A 14,691-nucleotide genomic window follows, 5' to 3' on the forward strand; every position below is an offset into this window, starting at 1 on the left:
AGAAAGGGAGGAGGAGGAGGAGGAGAAGGAGGAGAAGGAGAAGGAAAAGATGAAGAGAAGAAACAGGTGGATCAGAGAAGGTGCTCACAGAGTGGACATTATCAGAATTTTTGATTTCGTGAGGAAAATATGAGGTCATGGGGCAAATTTGCATTGCAGTAGGAGAAGGTGATGGAGGAACCAGGAATGTTTGACACACGAAAGGATGAATGTTGTCAGAGGGAAGATAACATTGAAGATCGCGATATGTGCAGAAAGGTCAACGTTTTTGCCACCGTTGGAACACACAAGACAAAGGAATATGGGATCAGCAAAGGGAAGACGGCACAGCATCAGCCACGTGAAAGTTTGTTGTGACAAAGACCAGACAGAAGACAGGTACCACAAGATCAACAGCAGAACAAACAGACACATCAAGTACACACACGGTCAGTGGCAGGTTTTATGAATGGGAAATAGGAAATCCATGTACATGTCAATGTCACACAATCCCAGAAAGGATGACAAAACACAGTAAACACAGGACAGAATTATGGAGAAGGGCAGTCATGCAGGCATTTACACAGATTGCAGGAATACATTTGCAAATAATCCATAGATAACATAGGATCAAAAATGTTTGGTAAGTGTTGGGATAAGTTTTTCAGATTTTGTGTTCCATTTGATTCAGCATACATTTATTTAGACAGACGTAATTTGCAGAGCGGCATATCAGTCAAGGAAGAGCACACATGATATTGCGATGATAAGTGAGGCAATGGAGGTACAAGATTTTCACATAACATGATGCAAATGCCAACACAATGATGTTCCATTTTGTTTTTGTGACAGAGGTTCATAAAATAAGTTCATCAGTGGGTGATGTTCATGATTAGTTGACCACAAACACATTAGCAGGGAAAGGGTAAAGGAAGAGGCCATATTTGGACATAGGAGAGAGGGGAAAAAGAGACAAAAATTCCAGATGAAGATTTCAACAATGTTGCAACTCATGCACATGATAATATACATGTATTTGATGGCAACCACATTCTAGAGCACACATGCAAGATTTATCTCTTGTTCAACATCGCTTGCTAGTGCAAAGATGCAACAGAAGAATGAACAGTTCATGAAACTCATTTCTTGCTGCCATTTCCCTTCAAAATTTGTTTTCATTCAATTTTCTGTTAGTCAAAAATTATGACATTTGGATACATATACACAGATATTGGGCTTAGATTATAGAAGTGCTCTTTCACCTGCTGAAAATAGAACCCTCTTTGTTAAAATGGTTTTACAGTTGAATAGTGTTTTAAGTATAACAGCAAGCTAGAACTTGTTCTTACAGCAGCCATAATCACTGTGTTCACACTAGTCACCGTTCTCTATCAATTTCTCTGTAAGAACACTCCAGGAACGAGCCTTTCCTGTCAAGAAGCCTGTCCAGAACTCGTTTAAGGTTCGGGATAACTCTGAGGGAGAGAGTAATGTGATTTTATTGCATTGGGGAGACCCAAAGAAATATACAATTTTTTGCTGGACTGTCTGCATGAGTTCAGAGAAAAGTGTGAACACAGGGATGAATTGCTGTAGTCCCATATACATATTGTATATACAGGTCCACATAGGAGAGCAGAAATCATGCATTACCAACCAGCATATATTTGACAGAAGCAAGGAAAAGCTAGCGTATTGTACTTGCAAAGTTTTGGCTGACGACATCAGGCTTTGCTGATACATTTCAGAAAGAAGTCTCTACAACCCATACACAGTCCTCTCTTTGATCTATTCAATGGCAGACACCGCAGACAGTGCAACTGGTTTGTGCAAAAGTTTTCCGACCTTGTGCCTAACTTAAATGGCTATAAAAATTGTCCCAAATCTGTCACCTAATCTCTCATTTTGCACATGCCCTCACAAACTCATTTCACTTTCTTCCAAAACAAATTATTGCTGTGAATTATGAGGATGAAAGCACTTTGGCTAATCAGCACCATGTCCCCTTCATCATCTTTATCAACTCTCTGTTTACCTTCTTTGTCTGGCTACATTCTTTCCTTTCGAAACCTTTCTTTGTCTACTGAAGTTTCACAACAGAAAAACACATTTATGCGATATTTTCTCCGACATGTTCGGATTCAACATCATTCTGCCACTCTCTACCATTGTCTGCAGTGTCATCACCAATTGAACATCTCTTTTTTTTGTATTACCCCTTCCTTCTTTCTTGATAAAAACAAAACACAAAACAATCTGCCAACTTTTCGATGGTCACCCTACCTCTGACCAGCGCCCAGGTACCCATTGTCTGCAGTGTCATCACCAATTGAACATCTCTTTTTTTTGTATTACCCCTTCCTTCTTTCTTGATAAAAACAAAACACAAAACAATCTGCCAACTTTTCGATGGTCACCCTACCTCTGACCAGCGCCCAGGTACCCATTGTCTGCAGTGTCATCACCAATTGAACATCTCTTTTTTTTGTATTACCCCTTCCTTCTGTCTTGATAAAAACAAAACACAAAACAATCTGCCAACTTTTCGATGGTCACCCTACCTCTGACCAGCGCCCAGGTACCCATTGTCTGCAGTGTCATCACCAATTGAACATCTCTTTTTTTTTTGTATTACCCCTTCCTTCTTTCTTGATAAAAACAAAACACAAAACAATCTGCCAACTTTTCGATGGTCACCCTACCTCTGACCAGCGTCCAGGCACCCATTTAGGTGGGCAGGGCTGCGTGTTGCACGGTCGTGACTTCTCTGGCCTGGGACCGGGGCAGAGACTCCTCTTGACCGATTTGTTCCTTCCTGCGTCAATCTCCTTGATACAGAGCACTCTTCGCTTCTGCCGCCCTCCGCCGCATTTCTTGCTACAGGAACGCCAGTCATACACCACCCATCTGTCAGGCAGAAAGACCAAACATATATTTAGTAATTTTTTTTTTTACAGACCAAAATGTAGATACTAATTTTGCACTAGATGGAAAACAGTGTCATTACTGTAATAAGACCTACATGAACTTTCAAGAAGCAGCTAATTGTGGAATAAACAGTAGCATTGATATGAATATTGGCATGTTCTTATTCTGAAGTCAGATAATATCAATAATATCCATGCAATTTCTTCATAAGCATACTGTGTCCTGTGGGCATACAAGTCTTACACAACTGTATTTCAGTGAATGATTTGTAAAAGAATGCATGCTTTTTTTCTGCATCAATGCAAGTACTATAAATGGTGCCGGGACTGACCTTGCTGGACATGGGTCAGTGTTACACTGAATGACTCTGGACTCTGGTCTGGTGCTGGCATCACAAAATGACTCATCCACCTCCATTCTTCCATTCCTGTAGCATGTCACTTGTTGTGTCTTCACTCCTGAATGAGGACAAGAACATGAGGGGTTAATCTGATATGCCCTGATTGGTTCACGGACACTCACACAGACACTGCAAGCTGGGTTTCCACGGTAGGTGGGGTATCTTCTACAACCTCATCAAATCTCTTTCCATGATAACCCCACCTTTCGCTCCTCTCCCCAAACCCAACACCTTACACTTTCCCAGACCAATCCATCCTTCACCACATAACATCACTCTCTACTCCATCACACTTCACTCTGTCTCACCTTCAGTACACCCACATTTCACCCTACCGTCTGCCTGATCCCATCCCAACATCCAATCAAGTCCATCTTCCAGTGAACATCATGTCATTTTACAACCCTAAACTGAGCACATTTCATCCCAACCTCTTCCACTCCTGCGCTCCACCTAAAGCTCAACCTCATCTTCAACACTTCTGACACCTTTCTCCCTGTGCTACCCTGTCCTTGTTTCATCCTAGATTCATGTTACTCTTTCTTCAAACTTAATCCCCCTTTTCTACATCTCTGCCTTCTATGTAGCTCTGGGTATAACCTAACCTTTTTTCATCTGGGCTGTAACCCCATCCTAACCAAAACAACATCATAACCAGCTCTCTTCTATATCCACTAGAAATTATTTTCCAAGCTTAGTCGGACACAATTCTATTCCAACAGCGTCCTAACAAACACTCTAGTTTTCCCCCATCTCATATTGCATATGTTCAGGTTTTTTTCCCCCCAGCTACCCTCAATCCATTTCCTTACAACCAATTCTATATTGCGCCTTCCTAAAACAAGCATCATCCGACCATCACACACTTCCTTGCTAACCAAATGGATGTGGAAAACAAGACGCTGTCTTCTCGGGTTTCATTCCAAACAGGTCTCAGTATAAGCACTACAGCTTGAGTCCCCCCGGAGTTTTGAAAGTCCTTACCTCCAGCACAAGTAGCCGAGCAGCCGGAGTACGTCTCGTTCCATGTGTACCTGTGTGGAGAGGAGGCGGCTGAGGCGTGTGAACCCTGCACGGTGTACTCGTAGTGCACACCTGGATTTTCGCCTTGGAGGAGGATCTGGCCAGAGATAGGAATCAAAAACTTTGAATCACATGTTTCCATGACAACTATAACTTCACAAAGTTTATATTTCTCAAACCATAGCACCAAGCACTTCTAAAAACTCTCTTTCACTCGAAAGTTTTAACAAGCACACACTATTCAGTGCTGATCACGTTTAAATGATCTTTCTTTTCTAACAGTGAAAACCCATTGCCCAAGAAACCTAGCATATCCTGTGAAAAGTCTATGGACATTTTGGAAATTGGCAGGGAACAGGTTAAGGAGGTGACGAACTATAATAGCATGTCCAAAATAAAACCTGCATGAGATGTAATCAATCTTACCTCACTGAAACTATCTATCTCTCATTCTCAAACTGCCAGTAATTTGGTGGTATTCCTTAAGAAAAGACCACGCACTGGTCATAAAAAGCTGTAAATATAGCAGCTATGTACTTAAACTCAACAATAATGACATCGACCCATGGTATATATCTAAGTTTAGCATCAGGCTCTGTATCAGAGAGAATTTGCATTGAGGACCAGATAGGAACAAACACTCTACAAATGATATAGGGATAGAATCGTATGAAATTTCAAGAAGTCTACAGAGGATTCTCAATAAAGCAACCTCAGAAAGATCCGAGGTATTCCCTTTGAGATAGGATGCTGCTACAAAGTCCCATCATCCGTTTTTCAACTCTCACCTCAACAATCAGCTCTTCCGAGGTCGGGCCTCTGGCCGAGAGGTATTCGGGCTTCTTGTACGGTCTGCGGTACTCAAACAAAGTACCGGCCAGTTTGAAGTTCCCAGGCCAGTCCACCGTCCAGCCACCGGTCAAGTAGTAGGTGTATCGATTGTTCCGGAGAGCCAGGTAGGAGTCAGAGGATGCGAGCTCTTCCACGTGGATCTGACGGGCTCCCCGCGGAATGCGGACTACCTCGTAGTAATCTGCAAAGATGAAGTCATATGATAATCAATGCTGTGTGAGAGAAGTGAGGACTCCCAAAATGTAAGTAGATCTTGATCTTCCTTGAAATGAAACTAAAACAGATATGTTATTAATGCATCCACTATGAATGGAATGTCTTCTTTAAAACCAAATATATTAAGAGGTATTGAAAGTGATACCCCACACCATTTTGATTCCTGTACAAAAAAAAAAATGAACTCTGGAACCAACAGTAGTTAAGGCTAATTAATCTGGCCTGAAGCAGGCTTATTACATGTATCTCACAGATTGCAATCTACCACTGGAATGTGTGCATCATTACACATTCATGTAACACCTGCTCTTGATAACCATCTTTCCTCAGTGAATCTCGCCTGACGTAGTCTAAGCAACAAGAGTTCACTGGCTGGTTTGACATCTATATATTCATTTCTGGATGACACTTCTCAACGTGAGAGGAGTGTTGAGGGGGAGCGATGATAGGAGATATCTATTACAAAGATGGAGGTGATTGCAGTGGTTGCCATGGAAACTGATTAACCTTGAGGCCCTGCTTAATCAGACAGGCCAACCCCAGTCACCCAGGAATGTATGGCCGAGTGCAGGGAGGAAGCACAAAATTAGCATGTCACACCAAACATCTCGGAGGGTTGTTGAAACACACGTAGGAAGGCGGTGCGGAGTATTTTTCCTGTCTCTGATCTCCTGAAGCCAGCCTAATTCATTAATCTGACGACCCCAATTACATTTCCGCCACAGGCTCTCCTAAAAAGGTTCAACAGTGTGAAGACAGGAATCACGGTGCGGACTCCCACATGGCTATTGATTGTGACAAAACCACACAAAACATAGCCATTTTTCCTTGATCTGGGAGAAAAATTCCTCTTTTCTCACACACGTTTATGATACATCTGTTTCCCTGGTGTTGGTGCTAGACTGTACAAGTGCCTGAAACAGCTACATCCTGTGTGAACTTATTTTTAAACGAATCTAATCATTATTCTCTCATTTTCATTGAGAATTAAATTTTGTTTACAGTTACCAAGTTGAACACAGTGTGGAGGTTTTTGCATGGCAGACCGACATTGAATGAAGCAAACACATTCTGAAGACGGCCCAATGCTACATGTAAGAGGAAATCTGACATAGACACAGAATAGATAATGGATAAATCCTACACAAATTATCTCATATTTGCAGTCAAAATATCCAGTGGCAATAACATAAAACAATGTAGATATATATTTTCAACTGTTTTTCTGTATAGTTCCACGTAAAATATACATTCCATTTGCAACAGCAATCTGGTTACTACAGCACACTAATTCTGCTTCAGGTTTCATTATAAAATTTCTTGGCAATTATTATATTGCAGGCACCAATCATCCCAAAATAATTCTCTGGTAAGATGTTTCAAATACTTTTGGAGAGGGTTTTAATGAAATTTGTGTGGGTCTTTCATTTCCTCATGCCGCAGCAGGAACTTACTCTGAACATATCAGTCCTTTACCATTAAATTCCAAATTAATGTTCTGGTAAGATGTTTCCAACAATCTTGGACTGTGATTTATCATAATTTGTGTAGCTCTTTCATATCCTCACACCAGAGTAGGAATACACTCTGCAGAGCAGTTTTTAGCCATTAATTTCTGAAATGATATCTTTTTCTTTTTCTAACACAATCTCCAAAGAGAAATTCTTTTCTGACATTATATTGTTTTTTACTAAAACAGAAAATAAGAGAAATAGATCAGTGAAAATTTGGGGGAAAAAAAATTGGACATGTAAAAAAAAAGTTATGAGTTGTACAAGTTTAGAGAGTAAGACAAATTGGCAACTCTGTGTGATCTATGTGTTTAATAGCTCTGCCATTTGGTTTCTACACAAATATTCACCTATTTCCTTTTTTTTCCCGAGAAATTTTTTTCTTCAGAACTGTTCTTGACATATAAATTAGACTAATATGTTTTTGCGTGTCCTCTTCAGTGAGCACGTTCTGTCTGTGCCCAAGTATTTGAGAAATGTGAATATTTGTGAAAAAGCTGCACACTATCGAGGAAATGGAATTTGAAGTGTAACTGAAGTTGGGCGTCCAGTAAGTTATTCATTTAAAAACAATTACTTCATTAATGAAAACGATACCAACATTCTGAAAACAAAACAGTTTTTAATCTTGGCTGTACATCCTCAACAAGAAATGACATTCTCAAATTTTTACAATAGATTTATTATTATTTAATTTTCACTATTTCAGACAGACCCCTAATATTGCAGTATTTTGGCTTTGACATCTGCATAGCAACTATATCAGGTGTATGATGATGACAGGTTGTAGATATTTTCGCAAATGCTTCCTACATTATCAATCAGTACTGGTTTTAGATTGTATCATGATAAATTCACATCATCTACTGAGTAGAAGACCTATACTAAACCAACCTGGGGACAAAATTAGCAGCAAACCTGTAACGAGGTCAAGTGGGACTATGAGTCAAGGTTTGCACAGCCCTCAGAAGGTTGATGTCACACCACATGAAATTAGTCTTGGCAAAGAAAAAGTGGTATTATACCCCTCCAAAGCTGATTAAAAAGATTTCACTCATTAGCTTGCCTGACTCATCTAAGGCAAGAATTATGGGAGTCATATTAAGACAAGACAAAAAATTCAGGGGGAAAAAAATTGTTGTATGGATGGGTCTTGAAGAGGTTTTGCACATGAGAGACAGAAAAAGAATTCTTTGTCCAACTCCGTTCCCTTGGAAACACTTCAACATGCAGTCATTTTTTTAAAGGCCAGCATATAAAAACATGCTAGAGTTTGCACAAGTTTAAATTGCTCCTTCTGAAAAAAAAAAAAATCCTCCCACTGTTTCAATATCTGAAGGCTAGACAACTTGTTCCCCAAGTGTTTAGGTGGATGTTACACTGCATCTGAGACCTGACAAGTTCAAATCATTTACTTCCACTTATCAGCTTATTGGTGAAAAGGTTAATGTGTGCTACTTTAACCCTTGCTGCACCAAGGACTTTAGGCAGTGTGTACAATGCTATGGCATTTTCTGTGCCAATCTGAATTCAGAGCACTCAAAGGCTTAAGGAAAATCATCAGCAAAAATTTCACATCTATTCACAGTGCTTGCAGTCAAGGGAATTCTGATATTTTGAGATTATGATAGCAATAGTGATTTAATAGCTTAAACAAAGTCTGAAGAGAGAGGTATGGAGGTGTTGATATATATGACAAATATTTCATGAGGTTTTTATTTTGCACCAGTTTTGTGAGTCGGGTGCTCTTTGTGATTTAAAAAAAAAAAAATGTGAAAATATCTACTCTGATCCTGACATGAATGTGAGTGCATGCATACATATCTCTGTTCATTACTGCACTGCAAAATCATGAATTTAACCACTCGCGAAATTGTTCAAAAGTCCTGATTCGTGAAACGTTAGACCCGCTAAACATATGGCGTATACAGTATAGTATGAGCAGAGAGAAACACTACCAACCATTTAGCTGATGTTGTTCACTGTAGACACCACTGACAAAGTCACAGGTGGAGTTATCCCCCTGACAAACCCCACAGGCATCTGGCTTGGCATTGGATCCCAAGACGTAGTCACAGCCAACCTTCTGCAATGGCAAAAAAAAGGCATGAATGTTGGTGGACAACTTAGCAAGCATTTACTCAGAACAGGAGAGGGCGCCCCTAACATTGCATTTATCACACTACTTTAGCCTTCATAATACAACCTACATAAGAATCTCACCAACTACATGGGAGACTACAGAATACCTGGCTGTGTATGTAGAAACTTGTTCATATCATATTTAGTGAGACACTGTTTCATAAGTTTCACTTACATGTGTTGATTTCCAAATCAATTAAAATCATTGCAAAATGATAACAAGTTCTGAGAGCGCACCTCATCTCCAACAGAGAAGTATTTATTTACTTATATTACTGTGGTATATCTGACGAGTACAAAAAGAGATTAAATATCTATATTCTTGCAGTCTGTTGGACTACCTCTGTTTTTCTAACTACTTGTACATATGCATTCATCCTTTAAACTTGTTAATGGTAGATGATCTGATTAATTGCTATCAATGCATGCATAGCTGCATTCAAAATTCTCTTTGCTCTTTGCAAACCAGTGTGCAAATCCCTTTTGCTATAGGCTGTATGTCTACATCACCAATAACTTAGATGCACCATCATCCTTTGGTCTGAAGTAAAAGTTGGCATCTTAAACTATAGACATCATCCACTTCTGATAGCTCCTAGCAATGATTTCACAAAAACTGATGGAATTTGTAAGCTTTAAAAACTATTTTCCCTTTCCTTAGAAATGATTAGTAAATTGAGATATGGATGGCACTTCACCTCACATCTTCCGTTCACACAAACATTGTTGGATTCCGCGTCGCACCTCGTCCCATCCACCACGCTCCCCGAGAGGGCAAAGTAGAAGTCGAAGCCGTCCGCGATGCAGTACAGCTTGCATGCCTCGTTTTCTGTAGACAGGAAGGAAAGGGCAGAAAAAAAGGAGTGCATGAGAAGAAGATGATGTAGAAATTGAAGATGGGAAGTTTGAGAGTAGCAACGACAAACAAAGAAGCAAAGTATCATTGAAGGAGGGATACAGAGACAAATAATATGTGCATGTGGTCATATTAAACAGGAGGAAATGAAGACGGAAAAAAGGAGAAGCAAAAGAAGAAAGGTTGGAGAAGAAAAAGAGAAAGGAGAAGAAGAGAAATGAATAGAAAGAGGAAGGGAAGGGTAGAGATGAACAAAAAGAAGAGGATGTGTTGGGAGCAAGTTGAATAAAAAAACAACAACAGTAGAATTGAAATAAAAATAGATGAAGGGGAGGACAGATGTAAGCTGTGAATGTTAGCAGGCAACAAAAACCAAACTTTACATGTCATGATTACCTTTGGTACCACCAAGGAAAATGGTATGAGTAAGCACAAAGCTGAAATGTATTCCATGCACAATCTTATAAATTCGTTTGACGGACGGACTTCAAAAATTCCTTTGGCAAGCTTCTTTTTGAGGTCTTCTCATGCCAAAGATCAATCGGTGGCATATGTTTCCTTATTCCCACACCTAAAACACACATCAATCTTCCCCATTAAAAGAAAAAACTTTAAACATCACTATAGCTTGATTAAATATATTTCTTTAACCCAATGTAAAGATTACAAGAAAAGGAAGATGGCAAACAGACATTCAATTAGGCAGCCGTGAAACCTCAACTGCAATAGGAAAATCATGCACACTTGCTTTGTATGGAAATATCACTGAAATGCTATCATATCAAAACAGAATATAACTCATGACAACAATTTGCATACTTAGCATGAATACAGTGTTGCACAAGAGAGTATTTTGTTATTTCAATCTCCTGATGAGGGATCTTGCTCAAATTACAAGACATAAAATGGTTAACCCTTTTGAGGACGAGTCTCAAGTATACTCGGGCAGGTGTCTATGAGGAATGCGTGTTGTAGCAAAATCAGTCCATCCTCACCAGATAAATAAAAAGTTTTTCATGAGAATAAATTAACTTGGTGTGGGGGGGGGGAGGGTAGGGGGTAAGTACTAAAGCTCTTCAGTGTCAAAACTCATACAACACACAAGTGTTCTGCAGCAAAACCCAAGACACTGGAGGAGGTTTCCTTACAGTTCGGTGACCTCTTTAAATGCTGCTACCCACTGTCATGTGACCACCTCACTATGCTTCCTACTGTGCCCGGGCAGTAAGTCAGATGTACACTGTACTACAATGCTCTTCCTTCTTCAAGCACATTTACAGCATCTGTCACATTGTTGGCAAAACAGGCAATTCCCATCTGGCCTCGCTGTTTGCGCCCGGCGGCCGTGTCTTGCTTGGCCCTGCAGTCCAAAGATCGGATCATTGGCCTTACAAGTAGAGCTGACCGGGTGTTGTCATCTCTGATCAGCCCCCACCGAGAGAGAGGCTGAGCAGACAGTGAGGGGAGGAGAAGGGGGGGGGGGTGGAGGGGAACCTTTGGATTGCTGTCTGCTGTCTGCAAAGAGAGCCTGAAATTTGTCAGGTTGCATCATATTTGGCCCGCGAGATACATGGGAATCAGATGTGGAGGAGAGACAGTCGTCTGGAGGAGTGAGACTTTCTCTATGAGTCACCCCGCCCCGGGAATCATCTTGGGAGTGTGGGATGGACCTTAAGACTCTAGCACCGATGATTTCATGTAAACATTGACAAAGTTGATCAATTTTCCCCTACAAGGGAGTCAAACAAAAAGTTTTGTTTTTAATATATTTTTGACTTTTTTTTTTGGGGGGGGGAGGGGAGGAGGCAAAGTTGTTGCTTAACATTCAGACATGAGCAGATAATAATAATAATAAGGGGGCAGCCCATCAAGGATTACAGAACTGTAATTCACCTAAAAAGTGGTTACCCCATGAATGTGAATCACCATTCTGCCTGGCCAAACCAAATTCTATAAAACTTATAATGAGCATGACACTGTGCTTCAAATTTATGAGCGCAAGGTTTGATCAATCAAGTCTATGATTGGTCGTGGGCATTTGTGCAACATGCAGATATGACAAGAAAAAGGAATGAATGAGGGGGTTACCCTTTCAGAATATTGTGGAACTCTAATTCGCTGAAGAGTGGTCACTCTGTGTATGTGAATAACCATCTGCCCAGCCAAACCAAATTTTATAAAGCCTATCAGTATGACAATGACTGTGCTTTACAGTTATGAGAGCAAAGTTTGATCAATCAACTCTATGATTGTTTGAAAGCACAAAGAACGCATCAATTCCCTTAAACTGAATGGGAGGCTGTACCTCGTCACAGCTCACAAAACCATGGAGCTACTAGTAGCTCCATGACGAAACTATAACAGAGACTTCTTTCCAGTCCAACCATCGAGAATCACTCTAAGTCTTTGAGGAGACGGCCAGATCTTGAAATGTTTTTCCTGCCTGAGAGAGAGAGAGAGCAGGCCAGGAAAAAGAGTCTCTGAATCTGTTCTCTCGTGTCCAGTCATGTTCCCTTGTCTGTCAACACATGACTCACGCTATCAAAACAACTCCGGCATCATTTCTCTCCTCACTGCACCCTATATCTTCGTCTTCGAGAAAGTTTTTCGCCCCATTCTCATCCCTACTCTACAAAATCATTCCTTTCTCTGTAACTCTTACAAGTCATCCTTACTACAAATATTTCTTTTCCTCCTTTCTTCCTCTCTCTTTCTACTTTCACTTCATTTTCTGTCCTATATCTGATCCTTCTACATTTACTGCTCTCTGCTCCTTGAGAAATCGAGGAAAACATTGCTTTGTTGGCTTTTGTCATAGAAAGTGTTTGCAAAATGAGGTTACAGAAGAATAATTCTCTGATCTGTATAAAGTTCTCCAATAAACTACAGTTTCTAGTTGTTTGGAATTGATACTATAGGAACAAAAAGCTTAAATCTGTACAGGCAATTCTGTCGCAACTGTATCATTTCTTCCTGTAGCAGCCTAGTTCATGACACTTAGTTACAAATTTGATCAAATTGACACCACATGTGTTGAGTGTGTGTGGTCCGGCTATGATATCACTGAACAGCTTTCACTGTTCTGCATATGTATGCTTTCAACAAGTGATTGCATGTGCCTTGCTACTGGATGCTTCTCTATACTATTAATACAAACACATTTATGTGGTTGAGGATCAAGTTTTCTAACTTCATCAAGGTTAAAGCCCCCCCCCCCCCCCCCCCCCACCCCCGCCCATGGTTTGGTAACAGAAACATAATTGGATCATATCAAGATTTTCTGGACTATGTTTGATGTATCATTTTTCTTCAGTACAGGTATGATAGAAAAGTTATGTTCTTTACAATCTTTCTGATTGCTTCCCAAAACTATAATCAGACTTTTATAGGGATGTATGCACTTAAGAATGGTACCGTTTGTGACTCTCAGATCTGATTGCCAAGACAATACCACCCTGCAGTCAGCAAACAAGGAAGAGGTTGAAAAAAAAAACTCTTACTGTTGACATGAAGGTATGGCTTCCACTCATAGTAGAATCCCCGGAAAGGCCTGCTGTTGTATGCTGAGCACTGCTGGGCACGGAAATCCACCGCATCATTGGGGCATTCCTGTTGTCGTGGTAACCATGAGGAGGGGGGAAAGTGGGGGGACAAACAGGAGAAATTATGCCACACGACCCAAAAAAAATGAGGCGGAAATAGAGTGGAACGGGAGGAGTCTTGATGTTGCAGGAGGGAATTGGAGCTGTATCACTAACAATTACCTATCATCACCTGCCGTACACTATGAGTGACTGCTACACGTGAGGGAGTTGACAATGAGCTGTCTCCCTCCCGAGTTCAAGGGGGGCATGAGCCGGCCAAGACACCTCTGCCGTAATTGTATCAGCAGTTTGGGGCCAGCCAGTTTGGAAACTTGGGTCAATCTTTGGCAGGTTTCACAGCACTTATCATAAGTGTTTGGAAATTATGTCACTTGTGTTGACAGAAAACCAGTGATTCCCAAGAGTTCACGAAGCCTCAGCCAGTCATTGGAGTCAATGGTGATGTCACTATATATACACTTTCCTCAACATCTCCTCAACTCTTCAAACTGAACTGATTCAGGATACAAATACACTCACAGTTGAAAGGAAAACAAAAGTATTAAAAATGCAAGAGGTTTCACTTGTCAATTTCATAAAAACAATTATCCATAAGCAGGTTACACAAAGTCAAAAAACAATCTTTCTTATATATACTTTATTTCTTGCATGATGTAAAATACTCCCCATGATAAATATTAAACAAGCTATCTTATTATTACAAGTATTCTTAACATATATATTAAATAATCTCATACTGCAATACAGCCTGTGCTTATGTTTTATGTGAACTACAGCTGTAATCTGACCACTGTTGAATATATTGACTCTAATGTAAGTTTCATGAAACTAAAATGTGATCAGTATATTTACTGTAAGACATGATATATTCGCGGCACGAAATTTTCGCGAGTTGGAGCCGATGGCCTTTTTCATGGCAAGAAATTTTCGCGAATTGCCACTTGTGTTCAATGCATATAGTGTAGATAAGAAATTTCGCGTGCATTTTAATTTCGCGAATCTTGGCGCTCGCGAAATTCGCGAAATTAAAATGCACGCGAACATTCCTCGCATTACAGTATGCAAATGCTTTGACAGAAGAAAAAAAAATAACATTATCAGCATCAGCAAGTACATCATTATCAGTATCACCATCATCATCATCACTATCATCATCATCATCATCATCATCATCATCAT

The 14,691-nt window shown here is 40.2% G+C and overlaps 1 protein-coding gene across 1 annotated transcript in view; it reads right to left on the reverse strand.

Moving 5' to 3' along the window:
* The window catches only part of LOC139737301 (A disintegrin and metalloproteinase with thrombospondin motifs 18-like), a 192,222-nt gene that overhangs the window by 8,314 nt on the left and 169,217 nt on the right, over positions 1-14,691 (reverse strand). The window contains exons 11-17 of the mRNA XM_071647977.1: positions 13,408-13,516; positions 9,750-9,880; positions 8,872-8,995; positions 5,119-5,363; positions 4,292-4,427; positions 3,239-3,365; positions 2,682-2,886 (exon numbers count right to left, since the gene is read on the reverse strand). Coding sequence (XP_071504078.1) covers positions 2,682-2,886; positions 3,239-3,365; positions 4,292-4,427; positions 5,119-5,363; positions 8,872-8,995; positions 9,750-9,880; positions 13,408-13,516 — 1,077 coding nt within the window. The remainder of the gene's footprint in view (positions 1-2,681; positions 2,887-3,238; positions 3,366-4,291; positions 4,428-5,118; positions 5,364-8,871; positions 8,996-9,749; positions 9,881-13,407; positions 13,517-14,691) is intronic.

Source organism: Diadema antillarum, unplaced genomic scaffold, assembly GCF_040938485.1.
Source record: "Diadema antillarum isolate AM-2024a unplaced genomic scaffold, OU_Dant_1.0 scf00000028, whole genome shotgun sequence".
Lineage (NCBI taxonomy): Eukaryota > Metazoa > Echinodermata > Echinoidea > Diadematoida > Diadematidae > Diadema > Diadema antillarum.